This window comes from Amborella trichopoda, chromosome 2 (genome assembly GCF_054954075.1).
Source record: "Amborella trichopoda isolate Santa Cruz 75 chromosome 2, AtrichopodaSantaCruz75HAP2 v2.0, whole genome shotgun sequence".
NCBI lineage: Eukaryota > Viridiplantae > Streptophyta > Magnoliopsida > Amborellales > Amborellaceae > Amborella > Amborella trichopoda.
The window spans coordinates 66734426-66757126 of NC_142337.1; the positions used below are offsets into that span (position 1 = coordinate 66734426).

At 35.3% G+C, this 22701-nt stretch overlaps 3 protein-coding genes and 1 non-coding gene across 4 annotated transcripts; 2 read left to right on the forward strand and 2 right to left on the reverse strand.

Annotated features, from left to right (window-relative positions):
• Positions 1–1317: 1317 nt before the first annotated feature.
• On the reverse strand, positions 1318–2304 carry NDHS (NAD(P)H-quinone oxidoreductase subunit S). The gene has a single exon (XM_006840351.4). It carries the CDS (start codon positions 2292–2294, stop codon positions 1587–1589), a length of 708 nt encoding a protein of 235 aa, XP_006840414.1. The 5' UTR covers positions 2295–2304; the 3' UTR covers positions 1318–1586.
• A 3144-nt stretch (positions 2305–5448) lies between these two features.
• RBL14 (RHOMBOID-like protein 14) lies at positions 5449–10272 on the forward strand. Its single transcript, XM_006840350.4, has 2 exons — positions 5449–5921; positions 9196–10272. The coding sequence occupies exons 1-2, from the start codon at positions 5712–5714 to the stop codon at positions 9985–9987; spliced, it is 1002 nt and encodes a 333-aa protein (XP_006840413.1). The 5' UTR covers positions 5449–5711; the 3' UTR covers positions 9988–10272.
• Positions 7432–7531, forward strand: LOC148783445 (U6 spliceosomal RNA). The gene has a single exon (XR_016050760.1). It is a non-coding gene; the product is annotated as a U6 spliceosomal RNA (small nuclear RNA).
• Positions 10273–12916: 2644 nt separating the features above from the next.
• Positions 12917–18747, reverse strand: LOC18430190 (glutamate--tRNA ligase, cytoplasmic). Its single transcript, XM_006840349.4, has 6 exons — positions 18532–18747; positions 16739–16835; positions 16393–16546; positions 14996–16101; positions 14010–14477; positions 12917–13387 (listed from the first exon to the last, which is right to left on the reverse strand). The coding sequence occupies exons 1-6, from the start codon at positions 18669–18671 to the stop codon at positions 13160–13162; spliced, it is 2193 nt and encodes a 730-aa protein (XP_006840412.1). The 5' UTR covers positions 18672–18747; the 3' UTR covers positions 12917–13159.
• Between the last annotated feature and the right edge of the window lie 3954 nt (positions 18748–22701).

Sequence of the window (22701 nt, forward strand, 5' to 3'; positions counted from 1 at the left end):
GCTTATATCATGGTTTGTACTCGTATTTTGTTCCTATTTGGTTAAGTACACGATCCTAATGGGATCCTGATATTAGGGCTCCTGTTTCAGCAGGGTCCTTGAATTCTAACAATACTGACCAAAAGTAAGACTCCTTCACGTAGACACTGTAAGACTCCTTCACGTAGACACTCAACCTAGTTTTCCCTTCATTTATGTTTATTTATTTCGTATGCTAAAATTTGTTGTGAAACAATATTTATGTACTATAAAGTGATGAATACAGTTTATAGTTCGGTTAGAAAAGGCATAAATTTCCCAAAAAGATAATATGGCCTGTCGAGCTATGGACATGGTCATTAACTATCCAATACTAAAATGAATCTTAAGTATACATAGGCATGGAAATCAAATATATTATATCAATATGGGAGATCTTTGTTTAACATTAGAGAGGTCTACAGGTATGATTTCATTGAGTTCAGCAAGTGAAATGATGGATAAATGACTTTCATGATGTACTGAACTACAGAGAACAGATCTGAATTCCACAGTGATTAAGCATCAAGAAATATCTCCAGAGCCTTCACAGCCAGCTAGGAGACTTTGAATTCTTTCAATCGATGAATTTTCTCGTTGTAGAACTTATGACTAATTTCATAGTCACAAGAACTAAGATATTTAATCATGAGAAATTCTCGATACATATGCAGCCAGCAAAAAAATCTTGGTATAGCAAAAGACTCGGCATATATATATTTTTAACATTTATCGAGGGTTGGTTGACGTTCAAGCTAATTTCTTCATGAGTAGGTAGCAGTTAATTGAACAATTTAAAACCTAACTTTGAACTGAGTAGATCCCATCTTTACTTGAATCAAGTCATATGCATCTCTACCACCCTGCATAAAATTAGTAAAGCCAATTTTGTATCAAACTTTCAACTGCTGAAGTCCTTTGACCTTAAAATGTCCTTTGACCTTAAATGAATAAACAGCTATGCAAAAGCCAGTTAGGTGAGGATCAGGGAGAGAAAAAACACAAGTATTGTGTGACAAAGAATAAGATAAATGCATAGGTGTCTAAATACTAGCGTCTAGTTTATTTCGCTCCCTATTCGTTAAGTAACCACTTTGCCAGTCATAGTACATTAGTTAGGTTGATCAGAGGTGAACTCCAAAATAACCTGATTTCTTCATGGCAGGCCATGTGCAGATTCAGTGTTTAGTCACAGAATTGAAAAAGAAGTGCTAATAGCACTATAGTTACAAACTCTTACGAGAACATCCAAACCGTAATACCGTTAAGGAAGCAAATCAAAGCTGGACTCACCACATGGAAGTCTATCGCATGCTACAATTCCAGATAAGAGAGCTTTCTAATATAGAATACAACATCCTTCAATTGTTATATAGCCAATAATTACAGAATGTAGAAAATAAATACGCAACTCTTATTTACCCAAAAAAAAAGACATAACTCTTAGATGATTCAAATCATTCGGAACTCACTAAAATGCATTGATCAACAAGTCAGCTTGAGGAAACCAAAACAAAGCACGATAAGTTCCAATTGACGAATTAAATCAATCAATTATAGTGAGATGTTTACTGTTCATCCATAGACTCAAGTACAGCAGACTTGGGACTGACCATTGGGGGGCCTTTCTCTCTCCTCTCAAGATCACTAAGAGGAAAAGTGAGAAGCTTATCCCAATTCCCACCTTCAAATAGTACTCCGGCCTTTCCATCTGTAATCCTCTGAATAATACCAGAATACATATAATATGGGTTATTTGGGTTCTTCACTATAGCTATCATACCAGGCATCAAAACTGGTAATTCAGGAGCTTTCGGCTTTGAAGCCCCGAAATTCAAATTAGCCCCATTAGACCCTGTCTTTTTGGGAGGTGGGTTTCTCTTAAGAAAGAGTTGCAAGCCTTTCTCACCTCCTGGAAAGCCACCTGTGAGACCCAAGAGCTCTTTTTCGAAAGCCTCTTCCTTTATAGTGAAAGAGGAGTGAGAAACATCAAGACCTTCTTGTTGGGTTTCTCTATCTTGGTGATTTTGAGCTGAAATTGGGTCAGAAATGCCTTTTTTGAGCTCTTTTTCAAGGCTTTCTTCTCCTCCACAAAGGCCTCTTCCACCCATGAGCTCCCATAGATTGAATTTTGAAGCTGATTGTACTGAGAATTTGCAGGGTTTTGGAGTAGTAGAAGTGAGAATTGGAGGCTGCAAAGGAAGATTTTTGCCTATGAAATGTGATTTTTGCAGTAAGGGGCCATGAAAGCTAGGTGATGTGAGAGAAGAGGCCATGGTGCTGCGCAGGCAGCTTTGATGGTTTGTTCACAAGTTTATAAGAGATTCACTTAATCTCTTATACGTGTGTACTCGAATTGTCGTGCGGCCACGTCAGCTTGATAGCACCGTTAGGAGTCAAACACCGACCACGTATCAGAACTGGGTTTCCTTGTTGGTGGGAAAATATAGGTCGTACCGTCGACCCATATTGTATGTTTGGTCCATGGCCGAAATATCATATCCCAGGCATTAATTTGATCCCTTGAGCCCATGACTCTCAATTCTCTTTTATTTATTAATGTCAGCTAAGGAGAAACTTTTTTCTGGTGCGCAAAATGTTTTCAAATTGGGAGCTCCCAAATTATCTCAAAAAATATTTATATTAGTTCGAGATCTTATTTATTAAAGCAAAGTTATAGTAAGCTACATTGTCTATATTTTATCTATATTTTATTTGGATGTTGTAGCTTTTAGGTATGAAAATATTTTAAAAGATATCACTTTTTAATATCTTCTTAAAAGCCTTGCCAAATCTATACTCTCTAACTAAAATAGATAGTATCAAACGTCGCAGCCTTCTACAAATAAGTTGCCATCTTAAATAAATCGTTGGCAAATAAATAATGGTGAGGTTTATATAAGGTGTCCCCTTAAACAATCAATGCGAGTTGCATCTTGAAAATTGGTCAAAAGATATAGTTTCAATTCTGGAAATTTTATAAGGACTTGAAATTCTATTTCCACTAGTAATGATAAATTTTAAAATTTTGAAAATGACGTAGATGATTGCAGATTTGCAAGTGAAAACTTCAAGAATTGACTGTTGGTTGTTGTGCTACACTATTTTTAGGGCTTGAATTGTTTTTTCCTTTTTTCATATCAATAAATTTGAAGGTTGAGAGAATCAACGGGATGATTTTCTAGTGTTAAAACAACCATTTTTGATAGATTCTTTAGGTACCTTACACCCTAGTTTAAGGGGAAAACATATATCTTATTTTATTTTTAAAAAATATTTTTGGTTAAATAAAAAATTTATCAGAAATATTTTTGTCCCCTATTGCTGCCCCTCTTCATTGTTTTGACTTTGATACAAAATTTTAAGGTCAGAATATGCGATCGCCCTCTAAGCCCATATGACCATCTCTAAGCCAAACCCCAAACCCAAATATTTTTGATTAACAGATATACACCAACATTTAGTAGATCTTCTTTGCACAAAGTATTTGGATGAAGATTTGAGGAGAGGTTTTATTTTATTTTCATAAAACTTGGTCTTTATAAAAGTTTCTTCATATATATATATATATATATACCCTATCAAAATAAATAAAGCTTCACTTTTGAAAAACCTTTACATTAATCATCTCCACTTGAGCATCATGAAAAAATTTAAAATTTAAAATTTTAAAAATATATATTGTAACAAATTATCTAGACGAGTCTATTTCGCCCTAAAACTAAGCCTTCCATATGCAAGAACTAGATTCGTGGGTGTTGGAATTTAGAGCACGCGGACTTAAATGGAAAAGATTTCATGAGAAGATAGTGGGAAATAGATTAGTGGAATACCTTGTGCCTTAAGCAAATTACATATTCCTACCCTACACATACTTTTTTCTCACCATGTCCAAGCCATAACATCTGTCGGACCCAAAAAAAAAAAAGCAGCCTCCAACTCCAAGCCAACATCTCTTTCGCTCTCTTATTTCTTTTTCCTCTTTTCTTCATTTATTACCTTGAAGTTTTAAGTGAGTGTTTTAAATCTCAAACTTTAATAATAGTGTATATTATAATATCTTATCTAAAGTGTCTATTTCACCCTAAAAATAAGTGTTCATAAATCTGCAAGACTTGTATTATTTTTTTAGCTTCAAATTTTATAATTGGTGTTGAAAATTGATTTTAGAGCCATCATGAAAATTCTGAGGTTCAACTGCTTTTCTGACGAGGATTTAAAGTGAGGCTTTTCTTTGTTTTTATAAATCCTAGGCTCATCTCATCCAATAACTAGTTCATTGATTCCCATCAATAGCAATTTAAAGGTTTTTTTTGACACCAACGGCAATTTTTAATGAGTTTTGAGGTGATGCTTTATTTATTTTGATAAGGGTTGTAGCCCTATCAATTTTATTTATTTTTAGTATTTATTTGATGGTTCTCCCTAAACACTCCCGCTCCACCCGTAAACACCTCTTTTATATAGATCTCCTTAAATCTCCATCCCAAATAACTTTATTTCAATTTTTATTTCATTTTACTTATTTGTTTAATATTTTTTAGATCACCGATTGATGCCGAACTAGATCGGCGATTCAATAACCCAATACAAATTTGTACTTTTATATTTTTTCTAATATTTATGTGATGTTTTATTAGGTCCCTTAAATCTCCACCCCATATAACTTTATTTTAATTTACCTATTTGTTTAATATTTTCTGAATCACCGATTCACGACAATCCAACGACCCAACACATATTGTAGGTGAATGATCTGACTCACTAATATTGTTTTGAGACTAAAAAATTTAAATCGGTGTTTCAAAACTTGAATTAGTAATGCGAACCGTTTACCCTCAGGTCCATGTTCGTGCACCGGACTAACAATGCATATCAGTTTGGATCGGTCACCTAAAAAATTATTAAATAACAAATAAAATAAATAATTAAAGTAGATACTAAAGGGATAGAGATTTATAGAAGGGTGCTGCTTCCATAAAGATGCAACCTTAAACAATCCAATTAAGGTGCACCATAAAATTTTATCATGTAATTTTGTTATAAATTTTTTTTTTAGTATTGTCTTAAAATCTATTTTCATATCTAATTAGAAAATTTTAAATTCTAAAAGTGGTTAAAATCAAGTAGACTTATAAATATATGAAAATCTTGAAAATTGACGGTCTAGTAATGTGTTGCAAGATGCACTCTTTTAGGGACTTAAAAACTTTTTTTCTTTCATATTCATACATCTCAATGTTGATCATCGAGATGATCGATTAGAGGGTTTATTCAACATTAAAACAATATTTTTAATATATTTTTGAGGTGCATAAGTGATTCTACATTTTAAGGTTGCAACTTTATATAAACTTTTATTTTTATTAAAAAATTAAATAAACTTAAAAAAGAAAAATAATATATAAGGGAATTCTAAGGGGAAATAATACCGGGACCCATACCACGGCAAATACCGTTTCCTGACTAATTCCACACAAATAACCAGCTTTTTAAAGCACTGATTCAAACACATCAACGAAGCAACGTCCGGTAGCGATAACACGCCTTCCTCTGTCTCTCAAACCTAAATCCCCATCCGTGTGCTCCATAATCTCCCTCTCTGCAAGACCCCTAAACTTCAATTCGGCTGGGTTTTTGAACTGAGCCAAAACCCACATCCTCCTGTGAACCTCTCTCTATAAGAAGAGGAAATGAACAGGCCAGGGAGAAGGGTTCCCAGGGGAATGCTTCCCCTGCTAGCCTTGCACGTAGTGAATGAGTATTACAGGCTTGAGAGGAAGCCTCCTGTAACTGCTGGTCTTCTTCTCACCAATACCTTGATTTATCTTAGGCCTGGTCCTCTAGACTCCATCCTCCCGACCATTGATCAAGTATGGTTCAACCCTCATCTCACTGTCAAGGTGAGTCCAAAATTCTATACCCCAGAATTGCTTTTCGTGTGATATTATTTGTTTGTTCTCAAATGGATGAGCTACTGGTTATTGCAATTCTGGATAATAATTGGATAGGTTTTGATCTGTTCCTTTACTTTGTGCCTTTGTTTTCTTTTTTCGGGTGCATGTTGTATGGTTCAATAATGTGAATTTGTTGAACATAGGTTATCAATAATGATTTGGGGTATGTCGAGAAATAATTATTCTTTTTTTTCTTATTTTCTTGCTCTGTTTTTTCTGTTTGAGTTTTATTTTTCTCACTTTATTAAAATTGACTTTAATATTGGCAATATATTTAGCTTAATTCTTGATGTGGAACAATTTTTTAGTGTAGTGCTGCTACAATTCTTTAATGAAGTGAAGTAAAGAAAATGGAGATAACAGAATACATCCTTTATGCCTTCAGCTCATGTTTCATTTGTGTTTATCTGACATTTCCACACATTTTGTTCTACATTTGTTCCCTGTGTCTCCTAATTTACCATTGATTATCTCGTGGGAGTTTCTTAATCTTCATGAGTCATGACTCAATCTTCCTACTGCCCTTTTCTCTGCATTACCTTGGGGAAGGTGGTGATTCAGAACTATGGTTCATCTCCATTGTTCTTATTGAGAATGGGAGGTAACTGGTTATGATATTATGCTTGTATAATATAACTGTGGACAAGATTAAGGTATTTCAAAAGCTTGTAGTAATAATCCTGAAATTTGTTTGTCATAATTTTCTTGAAGGCTTAAAATGGCTCACAGTTGCTTGATTAAAAAAAAGGGATTGCATACAATGGGACCATTTACCTTTGAGACAAGGTGGTCCCAATTGCTTAAAACCATTTGATGTGAAATTTTTGGATGTGTCACAAAGTTCGAGAATTTTGTTTTGAAGTGTGAGTTTGGTCAATGGAATAATTGTAGCCACCCAATTTCACATCCAATGGTCAAGATTAATGTGACCACCTTGTATCAAAGGTACATGGTCTCATTCTATAATTTCCCTAAAAAAAATATATATTAGCTGTGAGAGATTGAGTTGGAGGGCATGGAATAAATTGCCATACGCATCTTTAACTTTTAGGGTCAGATCTATATCTGAAAGAAAAGAATTTTGAGTTCGTGAATAGTTTTCACGCTTCATTGATCTGTGTGTGAGATGAGCATAGTATATGCTTTGGCTTCACCTTCCCAATAACTTGAGATTGCCCATTATCCCCCCTCATTTGATGTTGGGGTTTTCACTATTTTCGATAACCTGGACCCTGGATTGGACACTATGTTTTCGTATCATAAGAGAGCTTCTTGGATACTGAGGTTATGGATTTCAACTCATTTCCCTGGTTCTTTCTTTAATAATATGAATATTTCAATCTTAGGGCCACTTTGTCCGTCTGAGTCAACACCTCTCTTTCCTATTTCAAAGCTGGAAATGACATCAAAGTCTGCTCAGGATCTACTTCACCCACACTCACCACAAAATATTTAAGTCTCTTTGGAGACATCTGATAAAGTTGGAAAAATGCAGGGAAGATTAGCATGGTCCCCGCACAAGGATACATAGAAATCTAGAAGTGTGATACCATCCTATGTGCTATTACAGTTTGACTGTCATACTTTGCTCCTTTGTGTAAAAAGTACCCGTGCATGATGTTTATATTATGATGTCTTCTTCTAGAGCGATATTGACTTTGTGATTTAAATTTGCAAATTTCTCTGAATATCTGACACAAGCTGATCAACATTTTTGTAGGAAAATAATGATGGTATTTTTCCCAAAGTTATGCATGTAAAGACAGTATGAAGGTGCTTTTGATCAACTTTTTATTATAAATAGCCAAAGTTTGTTGACATGTAGATGATAAGATTCTCATGATGAGAATTGTTTGTTTTGAAATCTTATCCATGCTGTCTCAGACACATGCAAGTTACGCGGGCTTGGCAAGCTGCCGGACCCGCAATAGGCTATATATATGTATCTTGTACGGTACTTGGTCGAACACTGTACAAACTCGCCTTACTGTACAAACTTGCTATGACTCGCCCAAGTTTGTACAGCACTCTGGCAAGTCGCTACAATACTCTCCTGAGTACTGTACAAGTCTCAGTTAGAAAAGGGGGCAGAAATCCTTTCTTTTTGAGCCCTAGGGTTAGCGATTTGTGGTGAAATTGAGTCCTTGGTATGATTTTAGCCTCATCTATCTATTATAAACATTAGATTTAAGAAAAAGCAAGTGATTTGATAGATCTTTTAGATTGAAAAATCCGGCCAAGTTTTTATGTCTGCACTCAATGGTCATTCTTCAATGGAATTGATTCCTCAGCCTATTTTTGTATTCTTTATCTAACCATAGGCTTGTTTTAAACAAAAACACAAAAAAAATCAGAATTTGAAAATTTTCACCAATTTTTTCAAGAGCTCAGATCTCCTTAATCTGAACGTGAAACTCAAAACTACTTTGGGAGTTTCGGTTGGGGTTTTGTGAGGAAGCTTTGAGAAGGATTTGAGCCATTGATGCACCATGCACAATGATGGGGGGATCGGACTTGAAATTTAATAAAATTGATTTTTTTTTACTGAATCATTTATTGTTGATTTATAACTCATTTGTATGTACTTTTTAATTTTATGATTTATTTCGCTTTTTCTAATTTTTCTTTTTTCTGATTTTTTTTTTTTTTGTCAAGCCAATAACATCAAAGGCTTTTCTTATTCCTTGTTTTTTATAACATTTTCTGATTTATTTTTTTTGTTGAATTTTTAGTATTTTTCTATTTTTCAGATTGTTTTTCACCCTCTTTTTCGGCTCAGGCAAGTTGACACAGATACACCGGAGCTACTTGGCTCAGCAAGGGGTCAAGTCCCGAGACCGAGTCAAGGAATTGATATCTTGAAGCCAGTTCTTTTATTGGATAAGGCATAATAGCTTGGGGGAAAATGGGAGCATTGTATCCCTATGCTGGTGGAAGAACTCCATATCCTTGCGCATACTACAGTGAATACTTGTGTGTGCGTGCGTGCATTTTAGTGTGTGTTTTTTCACACGACATGCGCATGTGTGTGTGCTAGAGAGAGAGAGAGGTGCCTAAAGTTTCTTATTATATAACATGTCCTACAGATTATGCACGACAATAAAAATATGAATACAAAATGTCCGATTTTTATTTCAGAGTTCTTGTTTTTATTACTATCTCTATAGATTCACCTCATAAATTCTTTAAAACCCACATGGCCATCTTTTATTTGTCACAGAACCGAGACATCAAGCGTTTCGTCCTCTCTGCCTTCTATCACATGGGTGAATCCCACCTCGTATACAACATGATGTCTCTCTTATGGAAGGGGGTTCAGCTTGAGCTGGCCATGGGGAGCACTGATTTTGCAGTCATGATTGCCTCCCTCTTGGGAATGTCACAAGGCATCACACTCCTCCTTGCAAAACTCCTCGACGTCTTCTTTGACTATGAAACCTCTTACTACAATGAATATGCAGTTGGCTTCTCTGGTGTCCTGTTCGCCATGAAAGTGGTCTTAAATGCACGATCAGAAGATTTTGCCTATGTCCATGGCCTTGTAGTCCCTGCTCGCCATGCAGCGTGGGTTGAACTCGTTCTCATCCAACTCTTTGTGCCTGGTGTCTCATTTCTAGGACATTTGGGGGGAATACTAGCGGGGATTTTGTACCTTAGATTAAGGGGTTCAGGCACTAGAAGGGACCCTATGTCAATAATGTTGCGTAGGGTAATTGACATATTGGGTTGGCCTGTGAAGCATGTTCGAGATTATTTTCGTAGACGTCAGGGGCAAACTTTTGGTAGGGGAAGAGTTGGTGGAGGAGAGCAGGGGTCAGGTTCAAGAACTGGGCAAGTTTGGAGGTGCTCAGTTTGTACTTTTGACAACTCGAGCGTTTTGAATAGGTGCGCAATGTGTGACATGCTGAGAGATGGTGGACAGGTGAGTACAGGGCAAGGCCCAGTACGTCGGAATAGGGAACCTTCTCTTGAAGAGTTGAGGCAAAGGCGGCTTGAGAGGTTTGGGAGATGACACCATTGGTTGGTGTTTGTAGGTGCTTCAAACTTATTTTTGTTAAGCTCTTGTGGAATTGTTGGAGCTAATCTGTACAAGCCCTCTGTTGCAAGTCATTGTTTAGGCATGGTACTTTCATTGTTCAATATTAACCAATATTACCTATCAATCAAGGGGTACTTGTATAGGGAATACAAGCATTTGTTGTGAAGGCCCAATATGGTGTTAGCCCAATACATGGCTATGCTTTCCTTGTTTTTCTTTTTCTCTTGGCAAATGATGAAATTTCCCCTTGCTCAAAAACTGATTTAGCACTCGGTATTTTATATGAAAGTTGTGGTGCAGATCTTCACAGCCTTACTAATATTCAATTTACTAGTCATGGATAATCCTCTTGTTTTGCTAGTTGAGCTTCAACTTTGGAGGTTGTAGTTATATGGGGTATTTTCCTGTCTATATTTTTATGTTTTCCAAGGCTTTTCAAGCTCATTCCTGGAGGTATGGCTCAAGATATTTGTGAAGTTTGAAGAGTGAAAAAAGGATATATCTTAGGTGATTGACAATGGGGAACTCATTACTTGCATATGATGGTCTCCTTAGGGCATGCTTGATCTGTAGAACAAACGGTTTTGAAAACCGTGTCTTTCAAAAAAGTGGATATCGTGAGTTCTATAGTCATCTAAAAAACTTGAGTTATCCACTTTTTAACCTTATATCGAAGTATACACTTGGTATAGCACTTCCCCCATTATCAAATAGGGAAGTGCTACACTATTGGAAGACGCTATTTCCAATAGAAATCAAATACCCCAGGTGTATATTTTGATTCCGTTCTACTTCTTCCATTAGTTTGATTCTTCGTTTCTAATAAAAAGATAAGTAATTTGATGGCAGCACAAATGATAATGTGACCGTTTTATGATGATTTGTTCAATTAATTTAAGAAAACTTTGAAGTGTTTTTATTGGAATTTAAAGGTTAAATGGGTTCACATATGGTTAAATATCAGTAATTTGAGGGTTTATATCACTTCTCACATATTTTATACTTGTGAAAAATGGGGTTTAAAACCTTGCCACACTAATTTTCTTTTCGGGTGTGATTTGTGTAATGTTGCAACCTTTGACAAATCAATTAAAGCGCACCTCTAAATTTTTATCATAAATGTAATTTTGATATAAATTTTTTTTAAGATGGCTTGAGAATCTATTTTCATCTCTAATCATAAAATTTTAAACTCTAAAAATAGTTCAAATCGAGTAGATCTATATCCACATGAAAATCTTGAAAATGAACAATCCAGATAATGTGTTGCAAGATACACTATTTTGCAGACTAAAAATATTTTTCTCTTTTCATATTAATACATCTGGATATCAAGATGATTAATTAAAGGGTTGTTCAACATTCAAACGGTGGATTTTTGAGGTGCATCTTTAATTCTACATTTTAAAGTTGCAACCTTGTATAAACATTTTCAACTTTTTCCTTTTTCAAAAACGAATCTGACTATATCTATTATAAAAAGGTATAGTTTCTATAGAGCCGAGGCTCTTAACAATCAAATTGGAGTTCACTTTCAAAATAGTGTCAAGAAATGTGGTTTCAATATTGGAAATCTTTGTGATCGTCTTAAAATATATTTTTATCTTTAATTATAAAATTAACTTTTAAAATAGTGTAGATCGAGCATTTCTATGAAAACTTGAAAAATTTAAAAATTTACGGTTCAAAATGCATTACAAGATGCATTATTTCCAAAACTTCAAATCGATTTTCTTCTCATGTCCATACATCTTGATGCCGAGATGATCAATTTGATGATATTTGGACATTAAAACAATCTCTTCTAGTGAAAATTTTGAAGTGGGTTCTAATTTTATTGTTTAAAGCCTCGGCTCGGCCCTATATAAACTTCTCCCATTATAAAATCAAAGCCATTTATGCCTTGACAATCCTAATAAATAGTAAAAAAAAAACCAACAATGGTTCCAATTTGAATAAAAGGGAAATTTATAGATGGGCCTAAAACAATTTTCAGATTTAAAAGGGCCCATATTTTGGGATGGTGATGTTCTACACTATCGGGTTTTTTACTTTTATTCCCATATTGCCTCCATTGTCGGAACCCAACTCCAAACTGCCCAACCAGAAAATTAAAATATTTGTACTTAATTAAACAGCCTAAAAACACAAAAAAACTAAATACCTTGAGAGAGAGAGTACAACCAAGAGCTAAGAGGGACCGTTTCTCGGCTTAAGTAGTATTGACAGTACTTAAGGGAAAAAGGTCCATCTTACTCGGTGTCGACAACATATGGTTGGGATGCAATCTGGCACACTGTGTGTTTCATTGCATCAGTGCCAAGACTCGAGGAGGAGGAGGAGGAGGAGGAGGAGGGGAGGGGGGAAGAGAGATTTAAATACGCCCCAAAGTCTACACTGTCGATCAATAACGAGCCAGAGACTAGGAATCGGATTAGTGATTAGCAACACTGCATCTCAAGTTCGACTCCTACCACTAAACTACCAAAAAAAAAAAATATGAGTCAGGAATTTGCGAATGTCAATTCTCCTTTTTCTTAGAATAATCAAAGACCTCGAAATATGCTAGGTATTTCCAATTCTTCGGTTTGTTTTTCTTTTCCCCATTTTCCTTCGAAACTAATCAAGATTTGGAAACTTGTTAAAATACATCCCTTAAGAACAAATCTGATAAAGTTTAACCATGCATTCTTTTGGAGAAGGAAACACCAGGAAAGACATGGCCTCCAATATTTCACTCCAACCAAATCAAATTCGGGGCCACTTCAATTCAGACATCAAATAATCTTATACTTCAACATCCCTTGTTATTCCATTGCCATTAAAACTGCCCCAATGAAACATAGGGTTTTGCAAAAATAAAACAAAAAAAATCAACCCAATGTTATCATCAAGTCGTGTGTGACCTCCAAGAACCTCTCATTCAACAAAAACAAGTGCTCTGCGGTGAAAGCGAGACCACCAATTCCTCAAAATAACCAAACAACATATCTTGTTACAAGCTCACCACTATAAAACTAACCACAATAAAAAAAGATGCCCCTCAATTTAACCATCATATAGACATTCCCGGGTCAAATGTTTTCGAACTTTTAATGGAACATGTTGAAGAAAAGAAGAGAAACCCTAAACAAAAGTGAGAAATTTAGCAGGGCCGCCTTGGTACTGGTTGCTGCCTACCATCAGGTATTGCAATTAGAACCATGGGCTTTGAGGGTTTAAGGAAAGGGACATCACACCTGTAATAACCTTTCCTTTCCAGCTGCAATATCTCACCACGTTTAAGGTTGCGCATGTTTGAATCACCAAGGGCTGGTAACTCCCACTTCGTGCAAGGGTTAAGAGCGTCGAGAAAATCTTCATCTTCATCAAGCTGTGCCATGCCAAAAGAAGATTTCAATCAGATTAACAAAATACAACAGAAGAAATTATTGCATCACTTGACAGTTTTTAGATAAAATTCATTAAATCACTTGACAGTTGCTACAGAAATGGGCACAATTCTGCTTTATGACCGACTCGTAAGTGACAAAAATTTATGACCCATCACTGGTTTTACCACAATTTTGTCGAAAATGAAAAGCAAAACTTTCACTTTCAGCTTGAATTCTGTGCCATCAATCTTATTAAAGAAAGAAAAATGTTCTAAATCCACAAAAAAGCAGCTGCTATTATCTCTTAGTAATAAACATAATGTCCCATAATTGGAACTCAGATGAGCAGATTTACACGAAAGGAACCCACACACTGCCCTACCAAACTCCATTTGAACTGAACCAAACCTATGAGCATAACTGGCGATACATATGTGTTAGCCCCAACATGCATCTTTGTGACAGAAAGGGTCCAAACCAATATTTCGACCAGAATCATCATTACTTTTAAACTAGGGATAAAACAATTAATACAAGGTTCCAAACCAGGGCATACATAATTTAAAGAAAAACAACCAGAAGTGAAAGACTTTGGGCCTTAATAAGGTATTTAGTGCATACCTTCTTTTTCGTGATGAGGTAGTCCAGCTCAACTAACGAAAGACTGACCAACTCAGGTGTTTCAGGCAACCATGTGAGCTTCAATTTTGTTGTTTTAACAGACCCTTCTAGGTGAAGAACTCCAGTTAAAAGTGTAATATTCCCATTTTCATCCTTCTGAATTTCTTTGATTATGGCATTTCCCCAATCCATTAATGTTACCTCCTCCCCTTCTGAAATAGCAGATGCATCAGCACCATCAATCAAAATCCTCTTCATGTAAGTGGTGGCTTTTTTCCCTGCACCATCATATTTCTTATGCCTAGGTACGATTTGCACAAACGGGGTCCTTGGCCCATCAGAGAGAACCAGTGTTACTCGTCCTTCCTCAAGGACAGCGGTATGCCTTGGGCATACTGGGTCAATGATTTTCTTGTTGATGGTCCACAGCTTGTCCCATTCCATGAGATTGAGATTCTTAGATGCCCCCTGAAACAACAAAGTAAAAACAAAGGCAATCAAACATAACTCTTTATGGAAATGTGTGCATGTGTGTTGAATTTTTGTTGCCTCACATAAAATGGGATCATATTGAATGGTTTGTCACAAAAAGGCAAAAAGACTACAATAACTGAAACCGATAGAAAAAACAAAGCAAACCATTCTATAAATCGGAGATGTTACAAAACTTGTTTATGGGGAGCTGCCATTGTGATCTGGACTAGCCATCCATGGAAACAATTCAAATATAAACAGACACAAGGAAGGCTCCACTAGCCAACTTCCTACATCAAGCATTGAATCCTGCATTTGTGAGATAACAGAATCCATAATGATTTGCTGACTTGGAATATGGACTAACTCATTCAATGTATCGTTGAAAAAGAACAAAATAATAGAGAGGAGAAATTCACATTAAGGGTATAATAAAAAAAATTCAAAAACGAACATAGAAAAGTCAGCACTTTCAGTGAGTGAGTGAGCTTATATTTCATAACAGCTCTTACCTGTGAGAGAATAAACTGCACTAATGCATCCACCATCAGCCCTCTACGTATTATTCCCTGCACAGTTGGGAAACGAGGATCATCCCATCCCTCGACTTTCCCACTCTCTACAAACCATTTAAGTTTACGCTTGCTCAAGAGAGTGTACACAAGATTCAACCGGCTGAATTCGTATATGTGCACCTGTCGCAAATTCATATCATCCAAAATCCTATGGTACTGCTCATTCCTATCATGATACTCGCTTGCTCGAAGAGCATTTGTTATCCCCTCAATGCTATCGACATATGGGCATGCAAAGTCATAAGTTGGGTAGACCTTATAGTTTGAACCAACACGATGATGGGCGACCGGGTTGCATCGATAGTAAACAGGATCCCTAAGAGTCTTATTCAAGGCTTGCATATCAAGTTTTCCACGAACACAACATTGAAGGCCCCTCTCAGTTCCACCAATCATGTCTTTCCATAATGCCAGATTCTGTTCAACACTATTATTTCTACACTTTGATTCAATTCCATCCATTCTCTCTTTCTGCATTTGCTCTCGTGGGGTATCATCAACATAGGCTTTCCCCTCTTCAATCAATTTTTTAGCCATCCCCATTAATTCATCAAAGTAGCTAGATGTGTAAGTGATAGCGTCCCATTTGATACCCAAACTTGCTATATCAATCAATAAATTCTCTACAAACTCATTACTTTCTTTTGAAGGATTTGTATCATCAAAACGCACAATTAACCTGCCTTTGTATCGCTCGGCAAAATACCTGTTCAAAAGTGCAGCCTTGGCATGCCCGATATGAAGGTACCCACTTGGCTCTGGAGCGAACCGAAGGCATACTTTTCCTACTTCGGCATGAGGCAGGTCAACTTCAAACGTTGTACCACTAGCCTTTTCCTTCTCATTACTCTCTCCTTTTGACAAGCTCTCATCTCTTTCCTTTGGTTTCATAGCTCGAGGCTTGCCTACTCCTCTTTTACCCACAAATTTCTCTGTAACCTCGTTTAGAAGTGCAGGGTATTCCATCGCTAACGAATTAAACCACCTTACGAGATTTGGATATTTATTTGATTTCCTCAAACTTTCCCATCTTTGTCCAGTGCCTGCAAAAGTGAGATTTGCAATTAGAAGAGCACAAAGTACACTGCAAAACTAGATAAAAAGGTGGCTGCTGCTAAGAAAATTAGAAGCATTTCACCAATTCATTCCAGAAGTTGACAAGGATGATATCCTGATACGTCTACCTAAACTTAACTTAGAAAAATAAAACCTGAATATGTCAGAAACAGTAAAATATGATAACCATTTCAATGAAAACATATGCAATATTACATGCATAAATGTCTAAAATAGTTACTCACCCAAAAAGAATGTCTAAAATAGTCCAGAGTTACCTGCAAGGCCAGACCAGATTGCAATGTCGGCGATGGATAGAATGTGACCCACCAAGAATGTACGGAGGGAGAGGAACACATCGATGTAGCTAGATGCTACCTCAAATTCAGCCCCAGACGAAAGGGTAGGTGCATATTCGAGCCATTCATCAATCTGAATGCCAACTTTTATAATTAAAACCTGTTAGTACTTGGTCTCCTTGAGCATTTCAGTTAAATGCATTAATTCTTCAAAAACACTAAAATGAAACAGAGTAGACCCAGCTGTAAAGATGCACGCATCAAAATAGAACTTAGAGATTAACCTTAAAAAAATCAAAGAAAAGTACAAGATGTGAAGAAGCACCTGTCCAGATTCAAATGCATCACGTTCATAAAATTTGGGAAGGCTCCCTGCTCGCCCAACAAAACGCAAAAGCACAGCGGTCCCATGCAATTTCAATCTGGTGAAATAATCAGCACAATACAAAAATTTAGTTATGTTGGATGTCTCCAACAACTAAAGTATTCTCTATGATAGCATACAAATAAGAAAAATGCAGGCCAAAATATATTAGAAAAAAGAATATAGAAGTTCAGAACTACCCATAATAAAACATAGAAAATATATAAAGGAAAAGTATAGAAAGAGACCATTTACTTTTTGTACAAATAGGTCACACTACTATTGTCTGTCAAATTTGAAATTGGGTGGTTGTGAGAGTGTCATAGCTTGGTGCAAGATGCCAACTCCGTTTTAAGTTGTAACTTGGATGAGCCTTAGCATCTATACCATATATTCTTTGAGTTTTGTAGGCTAGCTAAGGCCGTCAGCCCAAGGGCTGACAGAACAGTGTAAGCCCAATAGCTTATATTGAATCTGGGTCGATCCAATGATCACGGTTGTATGTCGTAATTGAATTTTAATTTTTTTTTCTACAAATCTATATCTCTTGAAATTTGGAGTGTATATTCTTCAAAAATAATGGAATCTAATAAAAATATCAAAAAAATAACTCACATAAAATAAATTGATCAAAATACCCTTGAAAAGTTTTAGGAGTATTTTGATCAATTTATTTTATACAATTTTTTTTTAAAATATTTTTATTAAGTGCACCTTGATGAGAAGAATTGATTCTCCAAATTTCATATTATTTGGATTTATATAAAAATATTAAAATTATATTACCGAAATATAGTCCGGACCATCAGATCGGCCGGATTGAATCTGAGCCATTGGGCTTATACTATTTCATCAACTACAAAAGTAAAAAGTGAACATGTCCAATAATGGTTCTTCTGCTAGTCAATTTGAAAGGCTCTTTTACTTGTGCCGAGACATGGAGCCAGAGTTGGGGTGAAATCTTAGAGTCCAGCACTGATTCCAGATATTACATTCCAGCTGTCGTCGGAGATGAAACCATATTTTTTCCTTTATCAGTTTTTTCTTCCTAGGCACTCACTCAGTAATTTGTTTTGCACTACACTCTTTAAATCGATATAATTTAAAAATTTCGTTTCATTTTTGTTTGTAAGTAATTCATCCAATCAATTTCCACAAATTCCAGCAAGAAGCAAAAAAATTCCAAAAGAAAAGAAAAGGGAGAAAGAGAGAGAAACGGGGAGAGAGAAAGAGAGCAATTCAATTATTGATTCTACATAAAGGAAGGTGTTATAAATTTGTTATGGTTAAAACATAGAACAACAGTGAGATCGTCAAACTGACATGAAAATAACTCTCAATTTCATCATTAACAGTTAACTCTTTAAAACAAAAACTCTCAATGTCATCATTAATCATCAGGGAAAAGAACTTTATAATATGTTTCACACCTGTTTTTTCACACTTTTTTTTCACAAATTGTTTCTCACCTATAGATGCATGAGAAGTAATGCACAAATACATTTACAAAAAATAGCCCAGTATCACTGAATCCTTCAAGCAAGCAAATATATAACTCCAACCTGAAACTAAAACTATAAAATTTGTTCTAAAACATGACCTAAATCAAACGTTAACCAGATTTAAGAAACTTCTAGTGTTCCACAACTCAACACAGTGAACCCAAACAAAGAAAAAAAACATTGGAGAAACCGTAAAATCGATTAAAAAAAACCATAAAATCAATTCAAAACTTACAGATTCAAACTACTTACCCGGATTCAAAGGCGAATACAGGAGAGGAACCAGCAGGAAGGCAAGGATCAGGAGAGAGAGGGACACCTGAAATTGAAGCGGCGACTAAAACAGAGAGAGGGGGGTTATCAGAAGAGTACTGTAGAGAAATCATCTCCATTGCTTCTCCTTCTTCTCTGCGAAATCAGAGTTTATATTTGGAAGGAAAAAATGGACTTTGGTGGAGCAGACGCGGAAAAGAGAGGATCCAAGCCAAATGACTCAAATGCCCTGATTCATTATAATACATCCGAGGAAGCCAGCGAGAGAGAGAGAGAGAGAGAGAGAGAGAGAGAGAGTGGAACAAGGGTAGAGAGAGAGAGGATTTTTAGAGAGGGAAAAAGTTTATTTAAGCAAAATTTTAGAGAGAGCATTTGAGGATTTCCATAAGGGAAAAAAAAAGGTTTATGCTAGGCATCATTCATATTCTTTAAAAGAGTAATACGTGAGGTGTATCTCAAAAATTTATTTCGACGCTAGAAATTTTTTTAATATATTGTTTTAACATCGATAAATATAACTATTAATAAATAAGAATTTAAAATTTTAAAAATATTATACATAGAGGATTGTTTATTTTCAAGATTTTAGTTGTTTATAGATCTACTTATTCTTAACCATCTTTTAAAAGTTAAATTCTACAGTAGATTTTCATGTTATTATATGGCTATTCAGCGATAAAACTACATCTTTCATAATAATCTAAAGGTACACCTTTTGATTGTTTAAGATTGATGCCTTATTGCCCTTTAGAAAAAGAGAGGAGAGAGCGAGAAGCCCCAAATATGGAGCATACTCAATAAAATTATTCTTTCAGTTTTTTTTTTTTGAATATATAGACTTTTTTTCCAAAAAATCTGAGGGTTTTTGTGCAATCTTGAGATGTTATTTCTTTCGGGCATTATAAAAAATGAGCTTTTTTTTTTTTTTTTTTTTGAGATCGATGGCTTGACTCTACATATCATACCCGAAAATTGGGGATCTAGAGAATATTACTAATATAAATTTTACCAAAGAAAGGGATAGATAGTATACTCCCACAAGGGAAAATCTTTTGGCTATAGGCAAAAATAGAGAGAAAAGGATTTAATTGGGAATGGTCAACATATGCGGTCAATTCCGCGTAGCCTATTCACGCAAGCGGGTTTTACCCGGTGGAGTAAAGGTAAGACACGATGCAGGTGGAACAAATCATTTTTAATAGGTGAGAATACTTTCCTCACTAAATTACCCACAAAAACGAAAGGGTATAAATTTTTAAAAAACTTACAACAATATATTTATTTTTGGTACAATATGGTCACAATTTACTTTCTATTGTTGGATGTAAAATTTGGTGATTACCATGAGTACGGGACCCACGTAAAAAAGAAAGAAGGATAAGGTGATGTTATTGTAAATTTAGGGAAAATTTTACATCAACATTTTTTATTTTTTATACAAGGGTCACAATTATTTTTTATTGCTGGACGTGAAATCAGGTGGTTGGAGATATGTCATTGACAATTATTAAAAACTCGATTTTTTTTTTAAAAAAAAAACTTTGTGATATAACTTAAATTGTTAGACTTATATTTGACAGCTAAAATTAATTGTGATCTTGCACCAAAAATAAATGGTCTCATGATATACAACCCTATAAGTTTATAACTCAAAAGGGTAAAGGCTTCAGATATATTTATAATAAAGTTTTGAGATTCTAACCCTAATATGCCTTATATTTATAAGAATTATAAAAATATCCCACAATTTTTTATTTTACATGTGTTTTTCATGGAATTTTTATTTTCCGAAATATCCTAAGTTCGAATTGGGGATTCCTTTTTTTTAGCTAAATAGCAGTTCAGTACTGACCATTTCGAGATAGCTTTATCCCTAATTGTACCGCACACGTTTTTTTTTTTGGATAAATCAGTGGGGATGACGAGCTTCTACTTTTTTTTACTTTTTATTAATACAAGCACTACACGACCCTTTCGAGAGGGGCATTCACAACGTTACAAAATGAAAATAATTACCAAATTTGCGGGATAAGGCAACTATAGCTTGAGCCATAGTTGCAGCACTTTTTGCCGGGCAATCAGCAGCCATGTTCGCCTCTCGGAAAGGGCGTTACAAAGCAGTTCGGTTTTTAGTTCCGGTTATGCTTGATTTTCAAACACCATCTAAAGTTTGTTCTCCTACAGTAATTTCCAGAACCCTACTGAAGTCCTTGCCGATGAGGATATCTAGATGTTGAAAACTATTTTGTGTTTGAAAATCGAATACGGTTTGTAACTATAAACCGGTTTGCAGTGAAGCAAAACCATTGTTCGTAAAATCGCTTGATCTAACCGCTAACCACTCGGTTAGATCGATTTCTGCTTTGGACGGTTAGGTGATCAACTGGTATTTAAAAAAAAAAATCAAAAAAATGTATATAAATTCTCAAAAATAGGGAATTTGATTTGTAATGCATTTTTAAATATTTTTTACATTATGGTAAAAATTAAAAATTATTTTGATCATTAATACTCACTTTTATATTTTCCCATATTTTTTTAAATTTTTTTAAAAATAGTTATTGAGAAATATAAAATAGGTTAAAATCTATTTTTTTCATTCACTTTCAACTTCATTTGAATATGTTTTGTTTTAATCATTCTTTATATGCTTTTCATATTTTAGTAATTTTTTTGTATCTTTTTTATTTTTTTAATACTTTTTTAACTGCCCAAGACTTGTCCGGTTATAGCAGTCGAATCAATCAGTTCACCGGTTAAACTGATTAAACCGCTTCCAGACTCATGTTCCGTTAACCGTTCCGGTTCAATTTTGTAAACACTAAGCACAACTAATTCTAAGCTGGTGCTTGTCGATTACCAAATCCGAACTAGTCAAGTTAGAGATATAAGCACAAAACTATCGGTTCTAAACTATTATTTGGGCAAGAAAAATAATCCTAGTTTCAATTAGAGGATATTGTGAAAAAGTAAAATTTCACGGAAAACGGTATATGCATAAAATACTAAAAAAGTGGGATATTTCTAAACTTTTGATAAATGTAAGTATATTTCCACTAAATTTTTTGTATTTTTACCCGATTCTTGTTTTCTTTTAGGTTCAACCAATTGAGATGAGTAAACAACCCAAATTTCAAGTCGTCAAGGCACTAAAAAAAATTAAAAATTAACAATTAAAATTTAAAAATTAATATGCAATCGTTGCGATTCCCCTTCTAATATGGCATCGTAAAATCTTCGACCAATGGCATGCCTAGGCCCAAATCCTCACCACTAGTCTTAAAATATGGCCCAAACCCAGCCCGAAGCTAAGCCCAGTGGCCTGGGCCCACCCCACTTGGCATCCCTCTACTTAAACCTGTTCATCACATTATAGTTATGACTGCTGGAAATTGGTGGGGCAATTGGGGTAAAAGAAATGAGCTTTTGTTACTCATTATGTTTTTAGGCTCCAACAAATTGCTATCAACACATGACAATATTTGTCCCTTACTTACATGAATCGACATACAACTAAATTCTCCGAACAAATCTATCCTCCAGAAACAAGATAACATAAGATTGTGCATACTCACCAATACAAGAGCACGAGTAGTGCAAGATCTGCACCGTGGAGTTGCCCTTTCTTTTTTTTTTTTTTTTTCTAGAGATAAAATTCTCAAAAACACTTTAGCACGGTAGAAAACTTCGTACTAAAAAAAGAACCAATTCTAATTTATAGAGAAAAATGCCTTTTCAGTTTCACCCAATGCGAATGTTCAATGTACTTGTTGGATGGATGAAGATTAATAACCATTCGAGCCTTAATTATTAACCTTCAAAACGGTTTATCAATTGCAATCGATATGCAACTCGATAACCAACAGTGACAATTTTACGTGCCTTTTCGGGTCCTAAAACATGTCATGCAATTGCCGATACTCACCAAATTACGAGAGCGGCCAGTAGACGCCAAGTTACTGGAGGCAACATCATACCGGTAAAATAAAATGTCACATATTTACCGATTAGCATCAAAGACTAGACCCTAAAAAACTAGGGCTTGGCCTAGAAAAATGTGGCCCAAGAGTCAGGCCAAGACAGGCTTGGCCGGGCCCTTATTTTTTATTATCTCTTCTGCTCTCTGGCCGGTCTAGAGCTTGGACTGGC